This window comes from Pristiophorus japonicus, chromosome 9, assembly GCF_044704955.1.
Source record: "Pristiophorus japonicus isolate sPriJap1 chromosome 9, sPriJap1.hap1, whole genome shotgun sequence".
In the NCBI taxonomy this organism is placed as follows: domain Eukaryota; kingdom Metazoa; phylum Chordata; class Chondrichthyes; family Pristiophoridae; genus Pristiophorus; species Pristiophorus japonicus.
The window spans coordinates 59,722,629-59,747,952 of record NC_091985.1 but is presented as its reverse complement, the minus strand read 5'-3'; the positions used below and the strand labels follow the sequence as shown (position 1 = coordinate 59,747,952).

The 25,324-nt window shown below is 43.4% G+C and overlaps 1 protein-coding gene across 1 annotated transcript in view; it reads left to right on the top strand.

Moving 5' to 3' along the window:
• Positions 1–25,324, top strand: part of LOC139273064 (metastasis-associated protein MTA3-like) — a 355,482-nt gene that overhangs the window by 299,291 nt on the left and 30,867 nt on the right. The window contains exon 20 of the mRNA XM_070889376.1: positions 14,339–14,374. Coding sequence (XP_070745477.1) covers positions 14,339–14,374 — 36 coding nt within the window. The remainder of the gene's footprint in view (positions 1–14,338; positions 14,375–25,324) is intronic.

Sequence of the window (25,324 nt, the reverse complement as noted above, 5' to 3'; positions counted from 1 at the left end):
GCTTGTTCGATACCGTACTTGTTTTGACCAGAACATTTTGTGCAATTATTGGCTTACAACTTTTTATAAAAATTGTTACTTTTTTCAAATTTAGCATTCTCCTCTTTCTTTTCACAAGTTGTGTGTTGCTTGGTGTAGAGAGAAAATACCATGGCAATCTGTCCACAGACCTTTACCAATATAGTTTTATAGCTGACTGGTAGGAAATACATCAAACCAGACCAGGATGACTGCCTGTTCCTGAATGAAAGCATCTGGCTTGCACCCAATACCCCTGCATTATAGCACAATTGAAGTTTGTAAATTGCACAAATGATTCCATGTTATACCACATTCAAATACTGGAATGCCAGTGAATGCTAGACACATTCAACAGTTCTGAAGAGTCAAGTGCAATCCTGTACACGCACATTTTTTTTAATAAGGTATCATTTTAGTAATCCGGAATGGGAACCCTAGCAGAGTTGTTTTTCCCCCTCATTAGCCCCAAGCCCAGTTGTAGTTCTTCTAATGCTCCTCCTGTGCTCTTACCCCTCCCGCTCCACTGAACTGAGATTACATAATTCAGCATGAACTAGTACTGGGATATTCTTGATCTGTGTGGATTAGGACGATCATCCTGAATCATCATCATACTTCCAAGTAGATTGTTAAAAAGCAGTTCTTGGAACAGAGTGCCTACATAGTTGTGTGTGGTACTGGTCGTCAACAGACAAAGAGAAAGTAATAAAAGCCCAATCTCCTGCTTTGCCCTCATCCCGAAAAAACTGTACATCTTTATTTTTCTCAAATAATTTTGCATTTGTGGGTTCAACATAAAAATACCCATTTTATTTAAATATTAAGGGGCAGTTTTACTACAGATTCTGTGTTGGTGTAACACAGCTTCACAGTATAACTGCAGTTTCTGTAGTAAAGTAAATCAAATTAAATCACTAAGGAACAACCTAATGCTAGTCGTATAATTGCAATTGGTACTTAGCCAAATGTTAACAATTTTCAGGCAGTCCATTTAATTCCCTTTAAGTTTAATGTGAAGGTTTTTAATTTTGGAACTGATGGGATAGCTCGAAGAAAAACATGTAGACTTCAATGCATGAGTTTTGAGCACCCATGCTTTGTCTGATTAGAGAACAAGCGCTAGTCTTAAAAATGGCAGCAACTCAAGCCGGTGTATACAGTATAACTGCACTATTAATGAATTATGATGTTTAAGAATTATAGAATTTATCTACTAGAAGGACTACGTTTGTGGAAGAGACAGTTTGGCTGATGCACCAAGATTTTTATTGGCAGGTCAATGTGGGTTTATTAGCTAAAACAACATTTTAATGAATACTATTTGCACATAAATTTAGGAAGAGATTTTGAAGCTGAACAGAATACCCATTGTGCAAAGGTTTAAACTTTCCATTTCATTACGTGGCTGGTTATCCAAATTTTTAAAGATACATTGCATTCTAATGATCAATTGCAAAAAATAGTGATACAATAAAAAGTCATAAACTTGTAACATTTTGAAAATAATTGTGTTGAATTTGTTCCAAGGAATAAAGACAGCCCCCTCACCCCCATCTTAGGTGTGTTACAGGCTTTGCAAGATTAATTTTTCTCTCTTCTATTGACGTTATTTAATCTGGACAACTAGTGTCAACATAAAAATCATGTCTCCTGTCCGTATTCTAGTTTAAATTATGTTACCAGCGGCATTTTTTTTTGAGTACGAAGTAATGCTGAATATAATTAATATCCAAACTGACAAGACCACAACACATTCTTTTGAATATATGAAATGTCCAAACAGTTACTGACCATTTGGCTTTTAAGAAAATCTGTAAAATAAATCGATTTGTTGGGAAAAATCTCATTTCATGTTTACCACAAGTGGGATAGTTGCGTTCCCCTGCTCTGTTTAATTGCATCTGTTTATCCATTCCAGTTAATCAGGGCCAGGATTTTGCAACATTTCAAACAGTAGCAAATCCCAATGTGGAACCATTTCTGTTCTATATTTCTTGAAATGTACAACTAAAAATTGAGCGCGCAAGCTTGGATAATCAGGCATCTTCAATAGCCAGCACTGACCAAGGGATTTTTAAGGCATTGACTTTTTGAATCGTGGTCATTGACGTAAATTAGAAAAAAGTAATTGCCTCAACACCACTCCCTGGGGCACTCCACTCAGTACTTCCCCTTGTCTGAAATTAACTCATCTAACAAGTAGCTGTTGTTTTCTACCTTCTAGCCAATTGTTGATCCAAGTTCAAGATTTACCCTGGATTCTCATAGCTTTGAGTTTAACAAATGGCCTTTTGTATGGAACTTTATGAAATGCCTTTTGGAAGGCGAGGTACACTATGTCATAGGATTATCCAGACTTCACTTAGGTTGTCACTTCCTCAAAGAACTTCAGAAGGTTGGTCAGACAGGATTATTCCTTTTTGAATCCTTGCCAGCTGCTGCTTATCCGGTTATTGACTTTAGATAATAATCATGTTTGCTCCTGTTATTCCATTATCTTACACAGAATTGAAGTAAATCTAATGGGATCTGTATTTGCTTGTGTCTGATTGCACACCCTTATTGCATATATGGACCTCTTTCTAGCATACTGTGTCCAGTGACTCCCTTATAATTATAGAATAGAATCATAGAATAATACAACACAGAAAAAAGCCATTTGGCCCATCGAGTCTGCACCGGTTCTTTCGAAGAGCAATCCAGTTAGTCCCAATTCCCCAGCTCTTTCCTCATAACCCTGCACATTTTTCTCCTTCAAGCATTTATCCAATTCCCTTTTGAAGGCTAGTATTGAATCTGTATCCACCACTCTGTGGGGTCAAGTTTCAGCCTGAGTTGCTCCTATTTTTTTGGAGCAACTGGTTTAGAATTGAGTATCTTAGAAATTGCAATTCTCGGCATTTAGTTTGTTCCAGTTCTAGTCAGTTAGAACAGTTTCATTTTGGAACAGATTTTCTTTTTCAAAAGGGGGTGTGTCCGGCCACTTACGCCTGTTTTGAAAGTTTAGGCAGTGAAAACTTACTCCAAACAAACTTAGAATAGAGTAAGTGTAGATTTTTGTACGCTCAGAAAAACCTTGCCTACACTTAGAAAATCAGGCGTAGGGAATGGGGTGGGGGGGAGGTGAAGGAAAGTTTACAAACATTAAACACTTCAGTTTTACAAATAAAGAGCCATCATCAATAATAAATGATAAATAAATCAATAATTCAACCAATAAATCAATCAAAGAAAATTAATAAAAAATAAAAACAATTAAAAATCAATAAATAAAAAATTACCGACTGTAGCACCGGGAGCCCTCCAACAGCGTGCTGGGACGGGGCCCCCCCAATGTGTCTGTCTCTGTCTCTGTCTGTGTCTCTCTCTGTCCGTGTGTGTGTCTCTCTCTCTCCCTCTGTCTGTCAGTGTCAGTGTTTCTCTCTCTCTCTGTCTGTCAGTGTTTATGTGTTTCTGACAGCGAGGGCGGGGAGTAGTAGGAGGAGGAGGGGAGGAGAGGGAGGGGGGAGGAGGAGGAGGAGAGGGAAGGGTGGAGGAGAGGGAGGGAGGGGAGGGGGAGGAGAGGGAGGAAAGGGAGAAGGGGGAGGGAAGAGAAAGGAGGGGAGGGAAGAGAAAGGAGGGGAGGGAAGAGAAAGGAGGGGAGGGGGAGAGGGAGAGGAGGGGAGAGGGAGGAGGCTGAACGGGCCCGGCCGACGTGAAGAAGCCGGGCCGAAGACTTCGGGCGGGGCCCAACCCCAGCAAGATGCCAGGCGGGCGGGCCCCGCCCGAAGGAAGAGGGAGCGGACTGGACTTGAAGGGGTGAGCGGAGCTGGGGGATGGGGGAGCGGGCAGCGGAGCTGGGGGAGGGGGGGGGGGGAGCGGGCAGCAGAGCTGGGGGAGGGGGGGGGGAGCGGGCTGCGGAGCGGGAGCTGTGGTGGGGGGGAGCGAGCAGCAGAGCAGGAGCTGGGTGGGGCGGGGGGGAGGGGGTATGAGTGAGCCAGAGGGAGCTTCAGCTGAACAGGGGAGGAAGCTGGAGCCACAGCAGGAGCAGGAGCTGGAGGAGGGAGGTGCAGTCTCATCGCCGCCCAGTGAGCCCATTCGGCCAGGGCTAGGGGCAGCGTGCTTCGGCCCCTCCCACACAGTTTCGAGCACCTGGAGCTACTGCACATGCGCGCACACTGTAGCGAGCATGTGCAGAGGTCCCGGCACTGTTTTCAGCGCAGGGACCTGGCTCCGCCCCCCCACAGCTTGTGCTGCGCTGCACCGAGGGCTTGGATCGACCTGAGGGAGTGGAGAATACCGAGGTAAGTTTTCGGCGCGATTTTGAGCGCAGAAATCAGGCGTGGCTCGCGGCGCAGCGCCGTTCTAGGCGCAGCCCGAAACTTGACCCCAGTATCAGGCAGTGCATTCCAAATCCTAACCACTCGTTGCATAAAAAAGTAATGATTGTCAATGTCTTCCAAATCTTCTCATCTTTGTCAGCACTCTGGGATAAATACCATCTCTCCCATTAGATTTATTAGTTTGAGCACTTTAAGCTGCCTAAGATTTATATCTCATTTATATCAAAGTCATTAATTTTGCTTTGGTTTATCTCTGAGCACTGCTTCCAATTAACTAACTAACTTACCATGCATAAACCACATTTGGAAGACCATAGTTACAGTTATAAACTGCAGATTAAGTTATTTTTCTGCTTTTTTTGTTTTTATAGTTTGACGAGTGATTTGTAGCAAACCTTGCTAAAGAACATTGCTCCATAAAACATCCAGTTTTAAAATATGCTTTTGAACAACAAATTATGATTAGAATGTAAGTTGAATTTAAAAGCAGGTTGGTGTTTCCAAGTAAATTTCTGTACTAGAAAAGCTATATTACATGTAATCTGCATGCTTAGTGGAAGTCTGCTTCTTGGTGTGATAGCTAAACAATTTTTCTTTGATTTTTAAGTGAGTCTAGGTTGTGAATGTAAAATACTGTCCTTTTTATCCAACATTCAAACCGTATATGGGAAATTTTATGAAATTGACTGTCTTATAATCAAGAAATATGTCTACCTAATTGGAGGATACATTTCATCCCTTTCTCCCTAAAATGCAGGAAAGCATTAGGTATACTATGTTATACTTGTATAAGATTTATTTTCTTTTGGTGAACCAAGAGGATGATGCAATAACCCCAGTTGATGCAATGAAGCACCTTTCGACGTAATTGAAGAGCTTGTTTGTTGAATACAATTTTTCTTTTTAAATTGCGAGCATATAAATATTGCTAAATATTGTAGCATTTTTTACCAAGAATTGTACAACTAATTGAGAAAATAATATTCTTCTTCTAGAGGCTGGATCACATTTTTAAAACCTCCTCTGTTTACTATGAAACCAGCTCAATATAGAGAAATATTAGTCCTTCAGACAATAATAGTTTAAAAGCTTTATCCTTTAGGCAGTCTGATGTTACATGCATTAATGCATGGAAATGCTGTATTGTGGAATGATGGATGTGTTTAAATTTGCACCTTCATAGTTGTTAGATTCAGGTAATTAAATTTGCGGTCAGGGGCAAAGCAAAGTTGTTCGCTGCTGCCCCCAAAGTAAGTTTCGCACAAAGATCTTGCGATCTGTGTTGAGAATTTCGGGTTTTCTGGCGCGTAATTTAATTGATCGGGATTCCCAGTGAAAAGCTGCTGTGACGTCAACAAGCTGTTTAAGCAGCCAATCAAAACGCAGAATTCTCACAGACAGCCAACCAGGAAGTGCTTTGCTTCTTACTTTTAAAAAATGTTAGAGAGAACCAAACAAAGATTGGAGCTCTCGCATGGGGAAAAGACAAATCTGAAATAAAGATGAACAAGCTTAAAACAAAACTTTTTTTTTTAAGTTTCTTAAATTTAAATTTTTATGAAAATGGATAAATTTGGTACTCCACAAAATTAAAATTTGTTTTTCAGGGCCATAATCTTTGTTTAGCAGTCAATACGCTGTTAAAACCCCAATTACACCTAATTCAAAAGGGGCTAACTTTTAAGGCAGCGACTGCTGCCAACAAAGTTGAATTAATTGCACATGTGCAGTTTGAAAATGGCGGTGGTTTTTACCCAGAACACTCCCAGCGATAGAATAGGCCCTATAAATACTGTAGGGGTCTGGTGCACGGAGAAGGCTCGGTGCAGGGGGCGGGTCCTGGGGTGCGCAGTACCGCCAATCGGGTGATGGAGACGGAAGACGGAGAGAGAGCGGGGAAGGAGACAATGGGGCATAGGGGAGCAATAGAACTTGTGAGGAGGCTTTTTAAATACCCGGTGCAGGCATCAAGCCCCGAACAAGAACCTACAGGCCCCGCTTTTGCACCAAGCGGGTTGGCAGCATCGCTACTGCTGAACAGAGCCGTGTCTGGAAAAGAAAATCTACGATAGCAAAATTCTGCAAATTTTTATTAATTTTCTTCTTCTTTCCCTTCATCCAGAGCTTGCGCTCTGAACAAATAAATCTCCGCAACCCTCCCCCTGTGATACATTAATACTTAAACTAATCCGCGATATTATTATACATTACTATTAAACCAACCCAGAGCGCCACAGATTTATGCGATATCACGCTATTGTTATTATGCATTAATACTTAAACCAACACAGCTTCTGGTCATTGGCAGCAGCTTCCGGTTCGTTGGAAGCAGTCACTCTGAAGTTTAAATGGGGTATTTAACAGCATAGTTACTGCGGAAGAACCAAAATTTTCGTTAGTTTTGTGAGATTGCACTGAGTGCCGGTTCTGTGGGTGGTGGGAGAAACTGGGCAGGGGGTGCAGAGCACAGCTGTGGAAGAGCAGTGAATGACAGACCACAACTTCAGAATTTCTGCATTAGGCTGTGCATGCGCTAAATTCTCAAGTTGCGGTCAGTTTTAAAGGCAAAATGACGGCAAACGCTGCCAGTTCGACGTCATCAGGACCGCAAATTCCGGGTCTATGTTTCCAGCATCCAAGGATAATGCTAGTGACTAACCCCACAATATTAGAATGTCAAAATCAGCAGAGGAATTATCCCAGGTCTTGTATACATACTGGTGGCTCTAAACAGAGCAAAAATGAGCTGAGTTTGGAAGCAGTTCTCTTCCTCTCACAGATGAGAAATTATGTTTGATGCGAGGGGTTCGTAAGGATAGCGGTAGATAACTTTCCTTAAAAAGAGTTCCATGATATCTATGCTGTTGCTTTGACGAATCAGCCACTTGTCTTTCAGTACTAGGTGAGATCGTCAAGCCATGTTCATGGCTTTCTTATTCTCTTTGAAATTTAGTCGATGATATTTCAATGCATGTCAGATCTATGGCTGGGATTTTGCTCACCTTGGCTGGTCCGTGGCGGGTGACGTCGGTGGTGGGTCCCGACCCCACTGCTGGCTCCATCCGGCTCTGTGAAATTAATTTCCCTTAATTGGGCTTGTTAAGCCTGCTCAGTGCATTTCCTGGCCCGATTAGAGGAAGCGGTTCTGGTGACATCATTTGACGCAAAACCTTTCAGTGATCTCAATAGATCATGGAACATTAGTACAAATCTCATCCTGCTGTGCCACTCATCACATCGCTATCACTCTGCCTTCCCTACCCTACTCCGGCACATCCTTACTCACATCAACTTACCTTGGACCTCCACCCATCCCTCTATCTATATTCATCCCCATCTCACAAGCCACCCCTCACACTCTCCCTCATCTGAGTGCAATCACACCACAATACACAAGGGTAGACATTTGGGAGTTTTCACCAATGTTCATGTAAAGTTTCTGTTAATGTGGTGCCAAACATGGAAACCTTTACTTTTAACACTCTGCGTTCTTGGACAGATTTGTGTGCACCTTTGGAAGTGGCTTAGTGAGTTGCAGCGAATGGTGAGACATAACGGTACTCCCCGTAGTGGTAATGAGTGTGAAAAGAATGGCTTGGGCATTGTAAGTATGATTTATGGTGTTGGTGTGGGGTGGTGCCAACCTGGCGCATCATGTGGCAGCCAGAGTGTACAGCATCAAGTGAAGTAAATCTGGCCATGGTGAGGCCATCCCTGGCGTCCTGGGCAGCAATGTGGTCGGCTGCTGATGTCCTATGCAGCATCAGTTGATTGCAGAGAAGGTTGGTGGTGTTGTTGGTGCTGCTGGTGTGCCTGGTGCTGTTGGTGTTGGGCTGATCATGGTAGGATTCTGAGGGAGTATAAAGGGCACACATGTTGCTGGAATAGATGGCAGGTGAAGTAGAGATGACAGAAGCGATCGGTCAATGGTGAGAGAGGTAATGAGGTCAGACTGCAAGGAGACTTGTGTAAAGACTTGCAACATGCTGAATCTGTTGTGGAAATGCAGTGAGGAACAGATTGTGGCTGAGCGAAGATATCTCTGTAAGGTGGGAGCTTTTATTTTACATTTGAAGCTGTCAACTCATCAGCTGTACTGCTTTAGCTTGACAGGCGGTCCATGACCTGCATGGACCCGGTGGGCGACCTGTCAAATGCAAAAGGTAAGCTGAAAAAATCATTCTTAAGTGGCTCTAAACAAGCCACTAGTTACCTGAATTCGATCGCCCGCCGCTGCATGTCGGGTCTGCTCAGTGCTGACAGACCGACATCGGAAAGGCGCGTGGGATCGAGTTGACAGTGGAATCCTGACCCGCTGTCAAAAATATCAAATTTCCCACTCGAGCCACCACTGATCCTGCCCACTGAACCCCTGGAAAATTCCGGCCACTGTCTTGTTTTGCTGTGCTATCCACTTTCCAAATGTACAGCTGTAATCTGAAAGATTGGAACAGTGAAATATTTTTGATTTAATGGGAAATTTCAGCTTGTGATGCAGTCTGTATAGTACTGTGCTTTAATTGCCACTTTACTTGGGATTCTTGTTTTTAATTTTATCCATTCATTGGGCCCAAGTTTCCGCCCTCTGTAAGAAGGTGCGCCGACTTTCTGGAAGAAAAAGGGCGCCGAAAACTGACCTTGTGATTCTCCGGTTTCCTCAGGATGTCTTCATGCTCGGCGTGGTGCAGCACAAGGGGTCGGGGGCGGAGCCAGGTCCCGGCGCTGAAAACAGTGCGAGACCTCTGCACATGCGCGCTAGAGTGTGCGCGCATGTGCAGTACCTCCAGGCCCCCGAGGCGGCGTGGGAGAGGCCCGAAGCATGCTGGCCCTAGACCTGGCTAAATGGGCTCCCCGGTGAAGATCGGGACTCAGGCCTCCCTCCCTCCCGTTCAGCTCCCCACCCCACTTCAGCCGTTCCCCCTCCTCTTCCCCCCCCCCCCCACTCCCTCCCTTCATGTTGTCGGCGGGGCCCGTTCAGCCTCCCCCTCCCTCCCCTCCACCCTCCTCTCCCCCTCCCCCCCTCACCTCCCTCCCCCCCTCACCTCCCTCCCCCCCTCACCTCCCTCCCCCCCTCACCTCCTCTTCCCCCACGCCTCGCTGTCAGAAACACAGAGAGACACTGACACTGACAGAGAGAGAGAGAGAGAGAGAGAGAGACACTGACAGAGGCAGAGAGAGAGACACTGACAGAGGCAGAGAGAGACACTGATAGAGGCAGAGAGAGAGAGACACTGGGAGGCCCCATCCCAGCATGCTGTTGGAGGGCTCCTGGTGCTACAATAAGTGAGTAGAAACTTAATTATTTATTGATTGATTTTTTTATTATTTTTTTAATTTTTAATTTTTAATTTTTTTTTATTGATTTATTGGTTGATTTATTGATTTATTTCTCATTTATTATTGATGATGGTTCTTTATTTGTAAAAGTGAAGTGTTTAACTTTGTAAACCCCTCTCTTTCCCCCCCCATCCCTCGTTCCCTATGCCTGATTTATAAGTGTAGGCAAGGTGTTTCTGAGCGTACAAAAATCTACACTTACTCCATTCTAAGTTAGTTTGGAGTAAGTTTTTGCTGCCTAAACTTGCAAAACAGGTGTAAGTGGCTGGACACGCCCCCATTTGAAAAAAAAAATGTTCTAAAATGGAACTATTCTAACTCACTAGAACTGGAGCAAACTAAATGCCGAGAATTGCAATTTCTAAGATGCTCCATTCTAAACTAGTTGCTCCAAAAAAATAGGAGCAACTCAGGTCAAAACTTGAGCCCATTGTTTGCTTAGAGGTTTCAGGCCAGAACATACTTTTGGTGACTTTAGCAGATACATGTTTAATGTCATGATGTGACATTTCTCTGTTAGTATAGGCACGAATCATAGAAACATAGAAAATAGGTGCAGGAGTAGGCTATTCGGCCCTTCGAGCCTGCACCACCATTCAATAAGATCATGGCTGAAATTTTGAAACCATTTTGAAATTTGTAAAATGGATTAGCCATGTTTTTTGTGACATTTTTCATAATCTTAATTATGTAAGAGCCATGTGTTAATTTTGCCAAACTAGCAAAAGAGAGTTAAATAAGGACTGTACATTAGCAGGAAGCAAAATTAATTTCTATCTCTGCAGCCTCCTCCAGCCCTACAACCCTCCGAGATCTGTGCGCTCCTCCAATTCTAGCCTCTTGCGCATCCCCGATTTTAATTACTCCATCACTCCACCATTAGCAGCCGTGCCTTCAGCTGCCTAGGCTCTAAGCTCTGGAATTCTCTTGCTCCTCCTTTAAGACAGTCTTTAAAACCTATCCCCATCTGTCCTAATATCTCCTTATGTGGCTCAGTGTCAGATTTTGTTTGATAACGCTCCTGTGAAGCACCTTGGGACATTTAACTACTTTAAAAGCGCTATATAAATGCAAGTTGTTGTATATTTAATATCTCAATATTTTGATGAATTTTTATGTCCATCAAGGAGAGGCAGATCAGCCTTGGGAAAGGAGTACCCTTTTCCACTTTTTGCACCGCGGTTAGCATTGTGAACACCAAGATCAGATATAGCACAGGTTCGATGCAGATAAAAGCTCCATCTGCACTGCCCCAAAAGTGGACCTTAACTCTAAGATGGAAGAATATTCTTATTGCAGTATGATGTTCCCATTTCCCACACCAGCCATTTTTATGGCCTCTGATTGTGAGTGCCAATGAAGTCCTAATTTGGCAGATTAGGCACAGTTTTGGGATAGGAACTATACCCATGGGGAACAGGGTTGGGACGGCCCAGCTTCACTTCATATGAGATCCTAACAGCCAACTCGGGCAGGAGACTTTCATCCCATAAGTATAGGCTGAACTTAATCCTAGCTCGCAGTGATGAAAGGATAGTTATAACCAATGTGCCAGCCAGTTATATTTTTATATTTTCAGCCTTCTATACTTATTGTGTATTTCCCCTTGAGTATTACACATTCATTTGCTTTATAATCGCAACCATTCATGCATTTGTATAGTTCACTGATTCTGATACAATGGTTTCCAATTTCTAAAGAAATTAACCATTTTTACATCTGGATTTGGGCTATATTTGCACATAATGGCTGTCACATTCATATAGCAACATTTATTGTGCAACCCTGACCATCCATTATTTTGCATGTAGTTTCTTGATTAATATATTTCTCAATAAATGAATATATTTACTAATATTTAACAACATTCAGTTAGTCTTGTGAAGGCTTTTGGCAATAAAGTTTGACAATTTGATAATGCTTTAGTTTCATCACATTGTCACTGATCCAGTATGAATACCACTTAATCAATAGCTATAGTAAAACATTAATTTTTACCCCACGGAAAATCATAGAATCATAGAAATTTACAGCATGGAAGAAGGCCATTTTGGCCAATTGTGTCCGCGCTGGCCGACCAAGAGCTATCCAGCCTAATCCCAATTTCCAGCTCTTGGTCCGTAGCCCTGTAGGTTACGGCACTTTAAGTGCACATCAAGTACTTTTTAAATGTGGTGAGGCTTTTTGCCTCTACCACCCTTTCAGGCAGTGAGTTCCAGACCTCCACCACGTTCTGTGTGAAGAAATTTCCCCTCATAGCCCGTCTAAATCTCCCCCTAATTACTTTAAATCTATGCCCCTGTTGACCCCTCTGCCAAGGGAAGCAAGTCCTTCCTATCCACTCTATCCAGGCCACTCATAATTTTATACACCTCAATCAGGTCTCCTATTAGAATCCTCCATTCCAAAGAAAACAGACCCAGCATCTCCAATCTTTCCTCATAGCCAAAATTCTCCAGTCCAGGCAACATTCTTGTAACTCTCCTCTTCATCCTTTCCAGTGCAATCACATCTTTCCTGTAGTGTGGTGACCAGAACTGCACACAATACTCCAACAGTAACCAGTGTTTTATACAGTTCAAGCATAACCTCCTTGCTCTTGTATTCCATGCCTCGACTAATAAAGGCAAGTATTCCATATGCCTTCTTAACCACCTTATCTTGGATCTGTGGACCTGCATTCCAAGGTCCCTTCGTTCCTCTACACTTTTCAGTGTCGTACTATTTAATGTGTATTCCCTTGCCTTGTTAGACCTCCCCAAATGCATTACCTCACACTTAACTGTATTGAATTCCATTTGCCACTATTCTGCCCACCTGACCAGTACATTGATATCTTCCTGCAATCCGCAGCTTTCTTCTTCATTATCAACGACACAGCCTATTTTAGTTTCATCTATAAACTTCTTAATCATACCCCAACATTCAAGTCCAAGTCATTGATATTTACCACAAAAAGCAAGGGACCCAACACTGAGCCCTGTGGAACCCCACTGGATACAGCTTTCCAGTCACAAAAACACCCATTAACCATTACCCTTTGTTTCCTGCCTCTAAGCCAATTTTGGATCCAACTTGCCACTTTACTCTGGACCCCATGGGTTTTTACTTTCATGACCAGTCTGTATGTGGGACCTTATGAAAAGCTTTGCTAAAATTCTTATACACTACATCATACACACTGCCTCATCGACCCTCCTGGTTACCTCCTCAAAAAATTCAATCAAGTTAGTCAGACATGACCTTCCATGCTGACTGTCCTTGATTAAAACGAGTCTTTCTAAATGAAGATTTATTCTGTCCCTCAGAAATGTTTAAAATAATTTTCCCATCACTGAGGTGTTATTTATTTAATGTTCTATTTATTTGTGATTCCTTTTACAACACGAGAAATGTTTTGGTTATTTATGAAGGAAACTGGTTGTCGATTAGAAAGTTACATAATTTTTGCAGCTTTTATTTTCCAAGTATTTTGAAGCAGTTCTAAATTTTGTTCATCGCTTTTATTAGAATTTTCTACGTAAGAAGCACTTAAACCATCTGTTAATAAAAGGCTATGTGAAATGCACTGTTCTGTTTAGACTGTTTAATCCGTATTAAAATCGGATTGCTTTTCCTTGACTTTCTGTAAGCTTGTGTTTAGCATGTTTATAAAAAAAATCCTTTCAAAAATGTTTCATCTCAGTTTCAGTTTCTGTATTTTCCCCCTCCTGGTCAGTTTCCTTTGCAAGGTTACATTAAATTCACTGTTCTACTTCTTAATCCTTTATACAGGTTGGTTAAATACAATTTATGAAACTGACTTGAAATTGGCAAGTAGATTATTGGATCAAGGATACTATAGATTTCAATTAAAAAAAAGACAGAATAAAGATTAAATCCTCAACCCAAGATCCGGCTTGCCTCACCAAGCTCCTGAGATGATTGACTTACTGGTTTTTAATAATTCATTTTCCAACTGACATTATAGGTAAATCCTAGTTGCTCATGAGCACAGGACTATTAAGGAAATCTCTTGAGATTGGGAATTAGCTCCCCCTGCTGCTTAGTTTATGGTCAATACAGCTTTGTTTAAAGAGATCAATTGCTGCTTTGCCTGGTCAGTTGATGAAATCTACACCTTCCTTAGTATTCCTGGCTGGCTGGATAATTCTTTAGAGGAAAATACATTTGTAAATTCAATCAGATAGTTGCAGGATTGTATTTTGAGCACTGAGTACTTAGAAAGTTAAGTCCAAAAACGTTTTTTTTAAATCGTTGTTGGTGTATGCTTAGTTTAAACTTGAGTTTGTGCGGTTATATTGGCAGCTTGGAACATTATTCACATGGCCATTCTATCAGTTCACATTCTCTCTCACACACGCTTATTTATTATTACAAATGCTTCAGTAAATTGCTCCCGTTACAGAAGGACTGGGATCTATTGCTCGTTTTATAAATATATAAAACGTGCAGAAGGAGCTTGGTTTGCAAAATGATCTGTTTACTAAATTGTGCAAAACCTTCCTCATGGTTAATAAGTTACAGCCCCAAATATTCTTAAATGAGTTAAAGTAAGTTTAGGGTATTACCTATTATTAAAAATACTCAAAGCTTGTTTCAGGTGAGATGTAGAATTTTATTATGGGCAGATCATGTATGATCTTTTTGTTTTGCAGATGGATGCCCAGTTCCAGTTTTCCTACAGTCAGGAAGTAAGTTGTGCGTGTGGGAATGGCACATATGCTGCCTTTGTATTTGTATGTGTATGTATGAACAGGCGATTGTATAGAAAGAAAGAAATAGCTTGCATTTATATAGTGCCTTTCATGATCTCAGGACGTCCCAAAGCACTTCACAGCCAATTAAGTACATTTTTGAAGTGTAGTCACTGTTGCAATGTAGGGAAATGGACAGCCAATTTGCAGATAGCAAGATCCTACAAACATCAGTGAGATAAATGGCCAGATAATAGCTCATAATTTGCGGTCAGCAGCGAAGCAAAGGTGTTCGCCGCTGGCCCCGAAGTAAGCTTCCCACAAAGATCTTGCGATCTCTGTGGCGAAAAGCTTGGGTTTTCCAACGTTCAGTTGAGATCAGTGTGAATTAATGGGGAATTCCTAGCGTGAGCTGCTGTGACATCAACAAGTTGTCTAAGCAACTGGTTGAGTATGGGGAGTATAACTATGAGAGAGTGGTGGGCACAGTGGAGGAGCAGTGAATGACTGACCACAACACCAGGATTTCCACAGTAGGATGCGCATGTGCTAAATCCTGAAGTTGCAGTCAGTTTCAAAGAGGTAATAATAGCTGTTATTACACGCCACAAATTCCGGGCCAAACTGTGATCTATTGGTGACAATAGGGAGAGATTATGATCCTGTTCGCCATCTCATCTCCCCCTCTCTTTCTTCCCCCCCCCCCCGCCAACCTCTTCCCTCCCTCCCCTTCCCCTAAAAGGGAAGTGGATAAATATTTTTTAAAGAAAAAAATTAAAACAGTTTGGCGAAAAGGCAAGGAAGTAGGACTAAGTTGTAGCTCTAATGCTATGAGTTTGGATAGTGTCAATCTAATTCCTAGTGAGCACTAATCCCCTAATTTCATAGAATCATAGAATGGTTATAGAAAGAATGAAAGAAAGAAAGACTTGGATTTATATAGCGCCTTTCACGACCACCGGACGTCCCAAAGTGCTTTACAGCCAATGAAGTACTTTTGGAGTGTAGTCACTGTTGTAATGTAGGAAACACGGCAGCTAATTTGAGCACAAGCAAGTTCCCACAAAAGCAATGTGATAATGACCATATAATCTGCTTTTGTTATGTTGATTGCAGCAGAAAAGGAGGCCATTCAGCCCGTTGAGCCTGTGCCGGCTCTTTAAGAGCGCTTCAGCTAGTCCCACTCCCCTGCCCTACTTAAATTAGTAACTCACCGAGAAGCCACAGAATGGCTGGTGTGAGAGATGGAATATTGTCACACTGGAAGCAGTTTGTTTGATGGAGTTGAGGCTGAGGAACATTTTTTGAGTAGACAGAGCTTTACGCTCTTCCCTCTTCCTCTATACAATCCAGCTGAGATCAGAAAACCTAAATTGGAACTTACACTTGAATGTCCTGTTTGAGAGTATAGCACATTAACGTTTCACCATGCCCTTAACCTTTTAACTTAAACTTAATAAAACAGGAAAAAAATATATAAAGTGGTGAACAGGATATTTCAATCTTTAATGAATGCTAGATCAGAAATGATTACTGAACAAAGTTATTGAAGTATTTGAATTTATTTTATATCTGGCAATAGCCAAAAATATCGAGCATCTGCAAATGTATTAATTCAGCTGACTGCTCAATACTGGACTGAATGTAAGCCAGTTTTGCATCCACTTGCAAATGTAATTTTGATTATTTGACAAAATGTCAATATATGCAGGATAATAATGACAGGTTCTTTTATGATCAGGTACATTTCTTAAGTTGTTTTTCTGATATTTGGCAGGCCATCTAAGGTGAAAGTGTGAAACAAGAATTTGTTTATTTAAACTGTAGAGTGGACATCAGTAGCTCAGGATAAGACTATCTGGAACGTATACTGTAATCCGAGTGAGTGCTTTTGATCATATCCTTTAAGCCAGGTGTGCCCAAACTTTTCATCTTCTGATTGGGTGCATACCATGGCACCTCAGGGACTGTGTCTAAAGTCTAAATCTATGCTCCCATTCATTTATGTGGAAATATATTATACACGCTAATACAAACAGCTAGGTGATCTCATTTAGGATTTATCCACCATTTATCCGCCGGGGAGCGGAAGGAGCAGCGTGGCAGCATACCACTCCAAGGAGCAGCACGTGCTGGAGCAGGAGAGCAACGGTAGTGAAAAGGGACGTCATCAAGATCCAGGTCGGTGATTGGAGCGTGGGCAGGTACTGCAGGAGTGGCGAGGTTGGGGCGAAGCAGCGGCGAGAGATTGTAGAGGGACGTGATCGGGGTCCAGGAGAGGCGCGAGTTCGGGGCCCAGAAGAGGCGAGGACCAGGGGCAGCACGGGCCAGCCCACACTGTGATATGTGCGTGCACTAGGTCCGTGCAGCAGAGCAGGTCTCCAGTCGTTTTGATTAATCCTTGCTACTGGACCAAGACCTAGCTCTGTCAAGCCCGTGTGGTGGCTGGTGTGCAACGGTCACCACACGTTAAAAAAATCCACGCACAGGCATCTTCCACCCTTCAACATGTAGTTCGGGACCTGGAATTTTAGGTCCATCATTGAAACACCTGTGAACTTTTTGACGTGGAAGCAAGTCATCCTCGGTTTGAGGGACCGCCTATGATGATGATATCCACCAATGAGGCAACAGTGCTAAAACCAACCCTTTTCAAACGTCTAGGTCCACAAAATTCAAACGGGAGAATTCAACAAATTAAAAATACAAGTACAAATAATACCAAGCTGCGTGGACTAGTACTGCTGGTGTTCTGTCACGTGATCTTAGATACATAGCTTAGAAATCCCTGCTTCAATCTATACATTTAAGAGATTAGCAGTGGCACATACCTATCACATCACATCTTTCAAATTCTTCGCATCTGAAAGTGCCTCACCTGAGATTCTACAGAGCAGAAATTGCTTGAAATGAGGACTTAGCTGTTAAATCACCAACCAATGATAGACTAATTGACTACACAGGGAGAAATCACTAGCAGTTCACTTCAGTCAGTAGCTACCAATGATGAATAAATAACCAACAGAAAGCTGAGCAAAATCACTCCTTTTTAATATATTCCCGAATTGGGAAGCAACAAGAAGCAATCAAATTATTAAAATAATTTTGTGAAGTTGATTTGAGCTGCCATGTTGAATTGTTTTACTGAACCTAAAAATGTACCAGCTTATACATTATGTGGTGTTTTCTTGGGGAGGGAACCAAGCATTCTCCTGGCAATAAGCAAGTTGCACCAAACTTTCTGGTCTATGGAGCAAGTGCTAATGGAATGGGTGCCCACTAACTCTATGCTGATTAGATGCCATCTTCCTTGCCCTGCAGGGTCAACATTGGACGGCACGGACGGGCATGATTCTGGCCCAAAGAATTTTAGGACCAGTGCCTGTTCAGACAAGTTTCAGGATTTTGCTTTCAGGTTTAACTAATTATGCATTGGGAGCTTTTTCAGTGTAGCTTTTTGCCAACTGGGTGATTTCTAGGCTATGTTGCTTTTTACTTGCAGCTAATTTTTTGGTGGGAAAATATATGTGTGTGTATATATATATATGTATATTGCTGACGATTTTCAGAATATGGATATTAAGAAAATGACTACAATAATAACTCCAGGCTTCTTTGATAATATAAATAAAGAAAATAAAGACTTGCAATTATCAAGCACCTTTCACGATCTAAGGATGACCCAAAGCGCTTTACAGCCATTAAAGTACTTATGAAGTGTGGAACACTGTTGCAATGTAGGGAAACGTGGCAGGCCATTTTGCGCAGAGCAAGCTCCCACAATCAGGAATGAAATAAATGACCAGATAATCAGTTTTAATAGAGTTAGTTGAGGAATAAACATTGTCCAGGACAGTGGGAGAACTCCCCTGCTCTTATTTGAACAATGCCATTGGATCTTTTACACGCAGTTGAAAGGGCAGACAATTTAACCTCTCATCTAAACAACAGGACCTCAGTCAGTGTAGCATTCCTTCTGTACTGCACTGAAGTATCAGCTTGGATTATCTTGACGGGATTGGACAGGTTAGATGCAGGAAGAATGTTCCCGATGTTGGGAAAGTCCAGAACCAGGGTCACAGTCTAAGGATAAGGGGTAAGCCATTTAGGACCGAGATGAGGAGAAACTTCTTCACTCAAAGAATTGTGAACCTGTGGAATTCTCGACCACAGAAAGTTGTTGAGGCCAGTTCGTTAGATATATTCAAAAGGGAGTTAGATGTGGCCCTTACGGTTAAAGGAATCAAGGGGTATGGAGAGAAAGCAGGAATGGGGTAATGAAGCTGCATGATCAGCTATAATCATATTGAATGGTGGTGCAGGCTCGAAGGGCCGAATGGCCTACTCCTGCACCTATTTTCTATGTTTCTATGTGCTCAAGTCTCTGGCGTAAGACTTGAAACTACAACATTCTGACTCAGCGACAAAAGTTCTGCCACTGAGGAAAGACTGACGTGAGGTATAGAGTGCAAAAGTGTGAAAATTATGATGAACCTGTGTTCAGTACTAGTTCAGCCCCAATTGGAATACTGTGTCCAATTTTGGGCACCACACTTTAGGAAGGGTGTGAAGGCCTTAGACAGGATGCAGAGAAGATTTACGAGAATGATTCCAGGAATGAGGGACTTCAGTTACGTTGATAGACTGGAGAAGCTGGGGTTGTTCTCCTTGGAGCAGAGAAGATTGAAAGGAGATTTGATAGAGGTGTTCAAAATCATGAGGACATAGAAACATAGAAAATAGGTGCAGGAGTAGGCCATTCGGCCCTTCGAGCCTGCACCATCATTCAATAAGATCATGGCTGATCATTCCCTCAGTACCCCTTTCCTGCTTTCTCTCCAAACCCCTTGATCCCCTTAGCCGTAAGGGCCATATCTAACTCCCTCTTTAATATATCCAATGAACTGACATCAACAACTTTCTGCGGCAGAGAATTCCACAGGTTAACAACTCTCTGAGTGAAGAAGTTTCTCCTCATCTCAGTCCTAAACGGCCTACCCCTTATCCTAAGATTGTGTCCCCTGGTTCTGGACTTCCCCAACATCGGGAACATTCTACCCGCATCTAACCTGTCCCATCCCGTCAGAATCTTATATGATTCTATGAGATCCACTCTCATCCTTCTAAACTCCAATGTATAAAGGCCCAGTTGATCCAGTCTCTCCTCATATGTCAGTCCTTCCATCCTGGGAATCAGTCTGGTGAACCTTCGCTGCACTCCCTCAATAGCAAGAACGTCCTTCCTCAGATTAGGAGACCAAAACTGAACACAATATTCCAGGTGAGGCCTCACCAAGGTCCTGTACAACTGCAGTAAGACCTCCCTGCTTCTGTACTCAAATCCCCTAGCTATGAAGGCCAACATACCATTTGACTTCTTCACCGCCTGCTGTACCTGTATGCCAACTTTCAATGACTGATGAACCATGACACCCAGGTCTCGCTGCACCTCCCCTTTTCCTAATCTGCCACCATTCAGATAATATTCTGTCTTCGCGTATTTAACCCCCAAAGTGGATAACCTCACATTTATCCACATTATACTACATCTGCCAAACATTTGCCCACTCACCTAACCTGTCCAAGTCACCCTGCAGCCTCCTAGCGTTCCCCTCACAGCTCACACCGCCGCCCAGTTTAGTGTCATCTGCAAACTTGGAGATATTACACACAATTCCTTCATCTAAATCATTGATGTATATTGTAAAGAGGTGGGGTCCCAGTACTGAGTCCTGCAGCACTCCACTAGTCACTGCCTGCCATTCTGAAAAGGACCTGTTTATCCCGACTCTTTGCTTCCTGGCTGCCAACCAGTTCACTATCCACGTCAGTATATTACCCCCAATACCATGTGCTTTGATTTTGCATACCAATCTCTTGTGTGGGACCTTGTCAAAAGCCTTTTATAAGTCCAAATACACCACATCCACTGGTTCTCCTTTGTCCACTCTACTAGTTACAGCCTCAAAAAATTCCAGAAGATTTGTCAAGCATGATTTCCCCTTCATAAATCCATGCTGATTTGGACCGATCCTGTCACTGCTTTCTAAATGCGCTGCTATTTCATCCTTAATGATTGATTCCAACATTTTCACCACTACTGATGTCAGGCTAACCGGTCTGTAATTATCCGCTTTCTCTCTCCCTCCTTTTTTAAAAAGTGGTGTTACATTAGCAACCCTCCAGTCCATCGGAACTAATCCAGATAGACTGTTGGAAAATAATCATACTGCATCCACTATTTCTAGGGCCACTTTCTTGAGTACTCTGGGATGCAGACTATCAGGCCCTAGAGATTTAGATAGAGTAGATAGAGAGAAACTGTTCCCACTGGTAGAAGGGTCGAGGACTAGAGGACACAGATTTAAGGTGATTGGCAAAAGAACCAAAGGCGACTTAAGAGAAAACGATTTCACGTAGAGAGTGGTTAAGATCTGGAATGCACTGCCTGACAGGGTGGTGGAGGCAGACTCAATTTCATCTTTCAAAAGGCAGTTGGATAAGTATCTGAAGAGAAAAAAATTGCAGGGGAGTGAGACTAGCTGAGAGTCAACACGGACTCGACGGGCCGAATGGCCGCCTTCCGTGCTGTAACCATTCTAAGGTTCTATAATGTCTATTGCACGTTTTAAAATGTAATGGTCCCAACATTATGGGGTCAATTTTCCCCAGTGATTTCTGCTGTTTTTTTGGCATGCGCCGCTTTTTTTGCCCTAAATTTTAAAATCCAAGTTTCCTCAATCTTTCTGCGCCCGCGTAACTCAGTTACGATTTTTTTAGGTTAGTTTTTTTTGTGTGTCATAGGGGGCGTAATCTGATGTCTGCGCCAGTTTTTCACAATCATGGAAATTTGGCCAATTTAAATTTCTCCTAGGGTGGCGTATGTGACCACTCCCGATAAACCTTCTGAGCACTTAAAAAAAAACAGCGCACATTAAAAAATCGTCGAGAAAGACGCCATTGTTTTTATGCGAAGTTTTGGAGAGAGTCACGGACACATAAATATCCATAATCAAGCTTAAATTTTTAAAATTTAAAACACAGGAAATGAATGTTTAATGGAATTATTTAAGTTTTCATTATTTTTAAACTGACACGAGACCACCAGGTTCGAGGGTCAGAGCGTCGCCCGGCAGAATTGGTCCCTCGTCCAGACCAGGGCTCGGGGCTCGGCTTCAAAAGAAGCCTGCGGGGGTGGGGGTCTGTGGAAGTCGAACGGAAAGCATGATAAGCCTGCACTACGCATCAAATGAAGCCTGGGGTGGGGGGGTTGGGTTTCCCAATCATTGCACCTCTACAGACCAGGGTATGGTCCATACTAGGGCATCGACGTTGGGGAGAGAGAACAAAGAACCTTATCCTGCCTGCCGGTTTGAGCTTCTTGTACAGGTAGAATTTAATCATGGGGGCAATACTGACAATGTCATACCTTGTGCAAGCCTTCTGCATGGTGGTGCTACGGAGGAGACAATTGATTGAACGTCATCGCATGAGGAACCTCAGAGCACGTAGGGTGATGAGCATGAGGCCTTACCTACGTCGGGTATATCGAGACAGGCGTTCATACCTGCACCTGAGTGATGTAGACTGTGTCCGCAAAGAAGTTGTAACTGAGATCTGAGAGTTAGTAAAAGCAGACCTGCAACCTCGAAGCATCAGGAAGACTGCTTTGCCGGCTGAAGTGACGGTTACAGCTGCACTTTCTGGATCGTTCCAGGCTACAACTGGGGATGTGTGTGCCATTTCTCAACATGCAACACATATCTGCATTCGGCAGGTGACTGCTACACTATATGTCCAGACGAATGACTACATAAGGTTCTCCATGATCACCCAGGCAATGTGTGAAAGGGCTGTGGGCTTCTTCAGTATCGCTGGCTTCCCAAAGGTACAGGGCTGCATTGATTGTACCCACATCACCTTACGAGCACCTTTGGAGGATTCCGAGATGTACAGGAACAGAAAAGGCTTCCACTCCATTTATGTGAGCTCGTGTGTGACGGCATGCATCGCATCATGTCAGTTGATGCGAGATACCCTAGGAGCACCCATGATGCACTCATCCTACGCGAGAGCATTCTATTTGCCATGTTTCAGCAGCAGCCAGAAGGGCAGAGCTGGCTACTGGGAGACAAAGGGTACAGCCTCGCCACCTGGCTCATGACGCCCCTACACGTATCCTGGACGGAAGCTGACCGTGAATATAACATGTCGCACATTGCAACACGCAGCATAACAGAGAGGACTATTGACATCTTGAAACAGTGTTTCCGATGCCTGGACCATTCCGGAGGCAACACGCAATACTCCCCTGAGATTGTCGGTCAGTTCACTGTTGGATGCTGCACACTGCATAACTCAGCCATCATGAGGCAGCAGCAGCTGGGAGTGGAAGACCCACCGGAGGTGAGAGTGGCTGATGACGATGAGGAAGATGCAGATGACGAGGAGGACGAGGAAGCCATGCAGCTACCTGAACCCGGAACACGATGGCAGAGGAGGACAGGCTGTCGTGCCCCTTTAACGATTGCTCAAGCCTTGCGCCAGCAGCTCATCTGTCAACGCTTTGCAGCCTGAAGGCTTAGCGGCAACTATTCCACAAGGACCATGTTTACTGTTTGGACCTGTTCCGTAATGTTGTGTTGTGTGAATGGAACAAATGATTGAAATGATTCTTATTTAGTTCAAAATGTTGTGTTAATAATGGAACAAATAAAGTAAATGATTCAGTTATAATGTAAAATATATTTTATTCAAAACTTTAACAAACATTTGTTTGTACTTTAATTAAAATATTCTTGTATCAAACTTTAAAGTTTTCAGTTAAGATCACTTAAAAACTTCTAAACTTGTAAATTTACATAACTTACAAAAAACTTTTAATTTGAGAACAGTTACAACAGTAACAACAATAATAATAACAATAGCAGCAAAGAAAGGCTGCACCCATCTCTCCACCTTATTCTAAGACCGCCTGCTGCTCTTGGTCTTGGTGACTCCACTCCTGCCCGCAGGCGGTGGCGCAGCGTTTCTCGGGTTGGTACCAAGTTTATTCTTCTGAGCATCTCGGATAATGTGCACTTCTTGATGGGGGCAAGGCAGGTAGTAATGTGGAGGGCCCGGCTTGAGCCTCTTCAGAGGCTGGTCTGGGGATTGGAGTGGGAGTGGCAGTTGATTCTGTCAATGAGCGCGGGGTCTGGGTGTGTTCCCTTATTGTAGCAGCTAACTCCGACATTCCCTCCTTCATGTGCTCTGACAGTGTGTCAATTACCTGCAACATTTCCTCCCTCATGTTCGCCGACAGTGTCTGAACTACCTGCAACATTCCCTCCTTCCTGTTCACTGACAGCGCATCAGCTACCTGCGACATTCCCTCCCTCATGTGCACCACATTGTTTCAGCTGATTGAGACATTCCCTCCCTCATGTGCCCGGACAGTGTTCCCATTTCTCGTGAGAGTGTTGTTACTTCTCCTGACAGTCCCAATACCTCATCACCTACCCCACTGATGGTGTCCAGGAGTGATCAGGTAAGGTCAATGCGCTCCGCACTCACTGCCATCATCTGAACCACATCTGTTAGATCCTACACCTCAGGAGAATGCTGCCGAGCTCTGTCTGCTTCCTCTCCTCACCCTGGGTGTGGCTTGCTGCATCCCACTGGGACCCGCAGCCTCAGACGGTGGGAAACCATGAAATGTCCCATCAACACTCGTACCACTCAAGGAAGGTGCTGGCACCTCAATGGGCAGCACCAACACCCTCCTCCAAAGTGAGTGCAACAGTGAGGGAGTCATCTATCCCCTCCCCCTCACCCCCATGCTCTTGGTCTGGAATGTGGGATTGGAAGCTGTTCTACTCTTCAGGCTCATCCGCATCGCAATCTTCAGCATCGCCGGGGTTGGCCTCAAGTTCGGCAAAATATAACAGAACAGACAAATGGTTAGCAGCAGAGGAGGGAGCAGGGTGGGTGGCATGAGTAGGCTCACACAGCGCATGCAGCAGGCTGAATTTGAAGGACCACGATGAATGATAACATATTGCATCAAGCAAAGCGTAGCTGATGGATACATCCCCATGAACCGAAACATGGCTAGCCCATGCAGTACTTCACATTTAGCAAAGCCAGACTCTGGAATTTGTAGGACTTACCCTCTCCCTCGAGTGTGGGCCCAGCTTGTGCAGTGGTGGTTGCTTTTCTCCAGGCAGGACCCATCAAAGCAGCGACCCTCTCTTCTAAGGGTGTCAGAGGCTGCAGATTTGCCGGGCCTCCTCCTGTTCGAGTCCTTTCCCTTTTGTTGTGTGCCACCTTCCTTTGCAAAGATGAAAATATAACGTTTTCGAGAGGCTGTTTTTCTGCTGGGTGGGACATATACAGCTGGTCACATTTACAATTGCAATTCCATTGAATAAATGAAAATATTACTTACACTAACTACTTGACCAAGGTCCTACCACTTTTTACACTGATCTCCAGACCTCGCGGTGGTCACCATTGCACAGTAATCTTCTGCAGGTTGGTTCCAGCGTTTCTTCATTTCTTTTGGTGGGGTGGAACTTTTATGTGACTTCTGCTGGTGTGCAGCTCCTGCCATAAGAACATAAGAAATAGGAACAGGAGTAGGCTATACGGCCCCTCGAGCCTGCTCCGCCATCCAATAAGACCATGGCTGATCTGATCATGGATTCAGCTCCACTTCCTTGCCCGCTCCCCATAACCCCTTATCCCCTTATCGTTTAAGAAACTGTCTATTTCTGTCTTAAATTTATTTAATGCCTCAGTTTCCACAGCTCTCTGAGGCAGTGAATTCCAACCCTCTGACAGAAGTAATTTCTCCTCATCTGTTTTAAATGGGCGGCCCCTTATTCTAAGATCGTGCCCTCTTGTTCTAGTCTCCCCCATCAGAGGAAACATCCTCTCTGCATCCACCTTGTCAAGCCCCCTCAT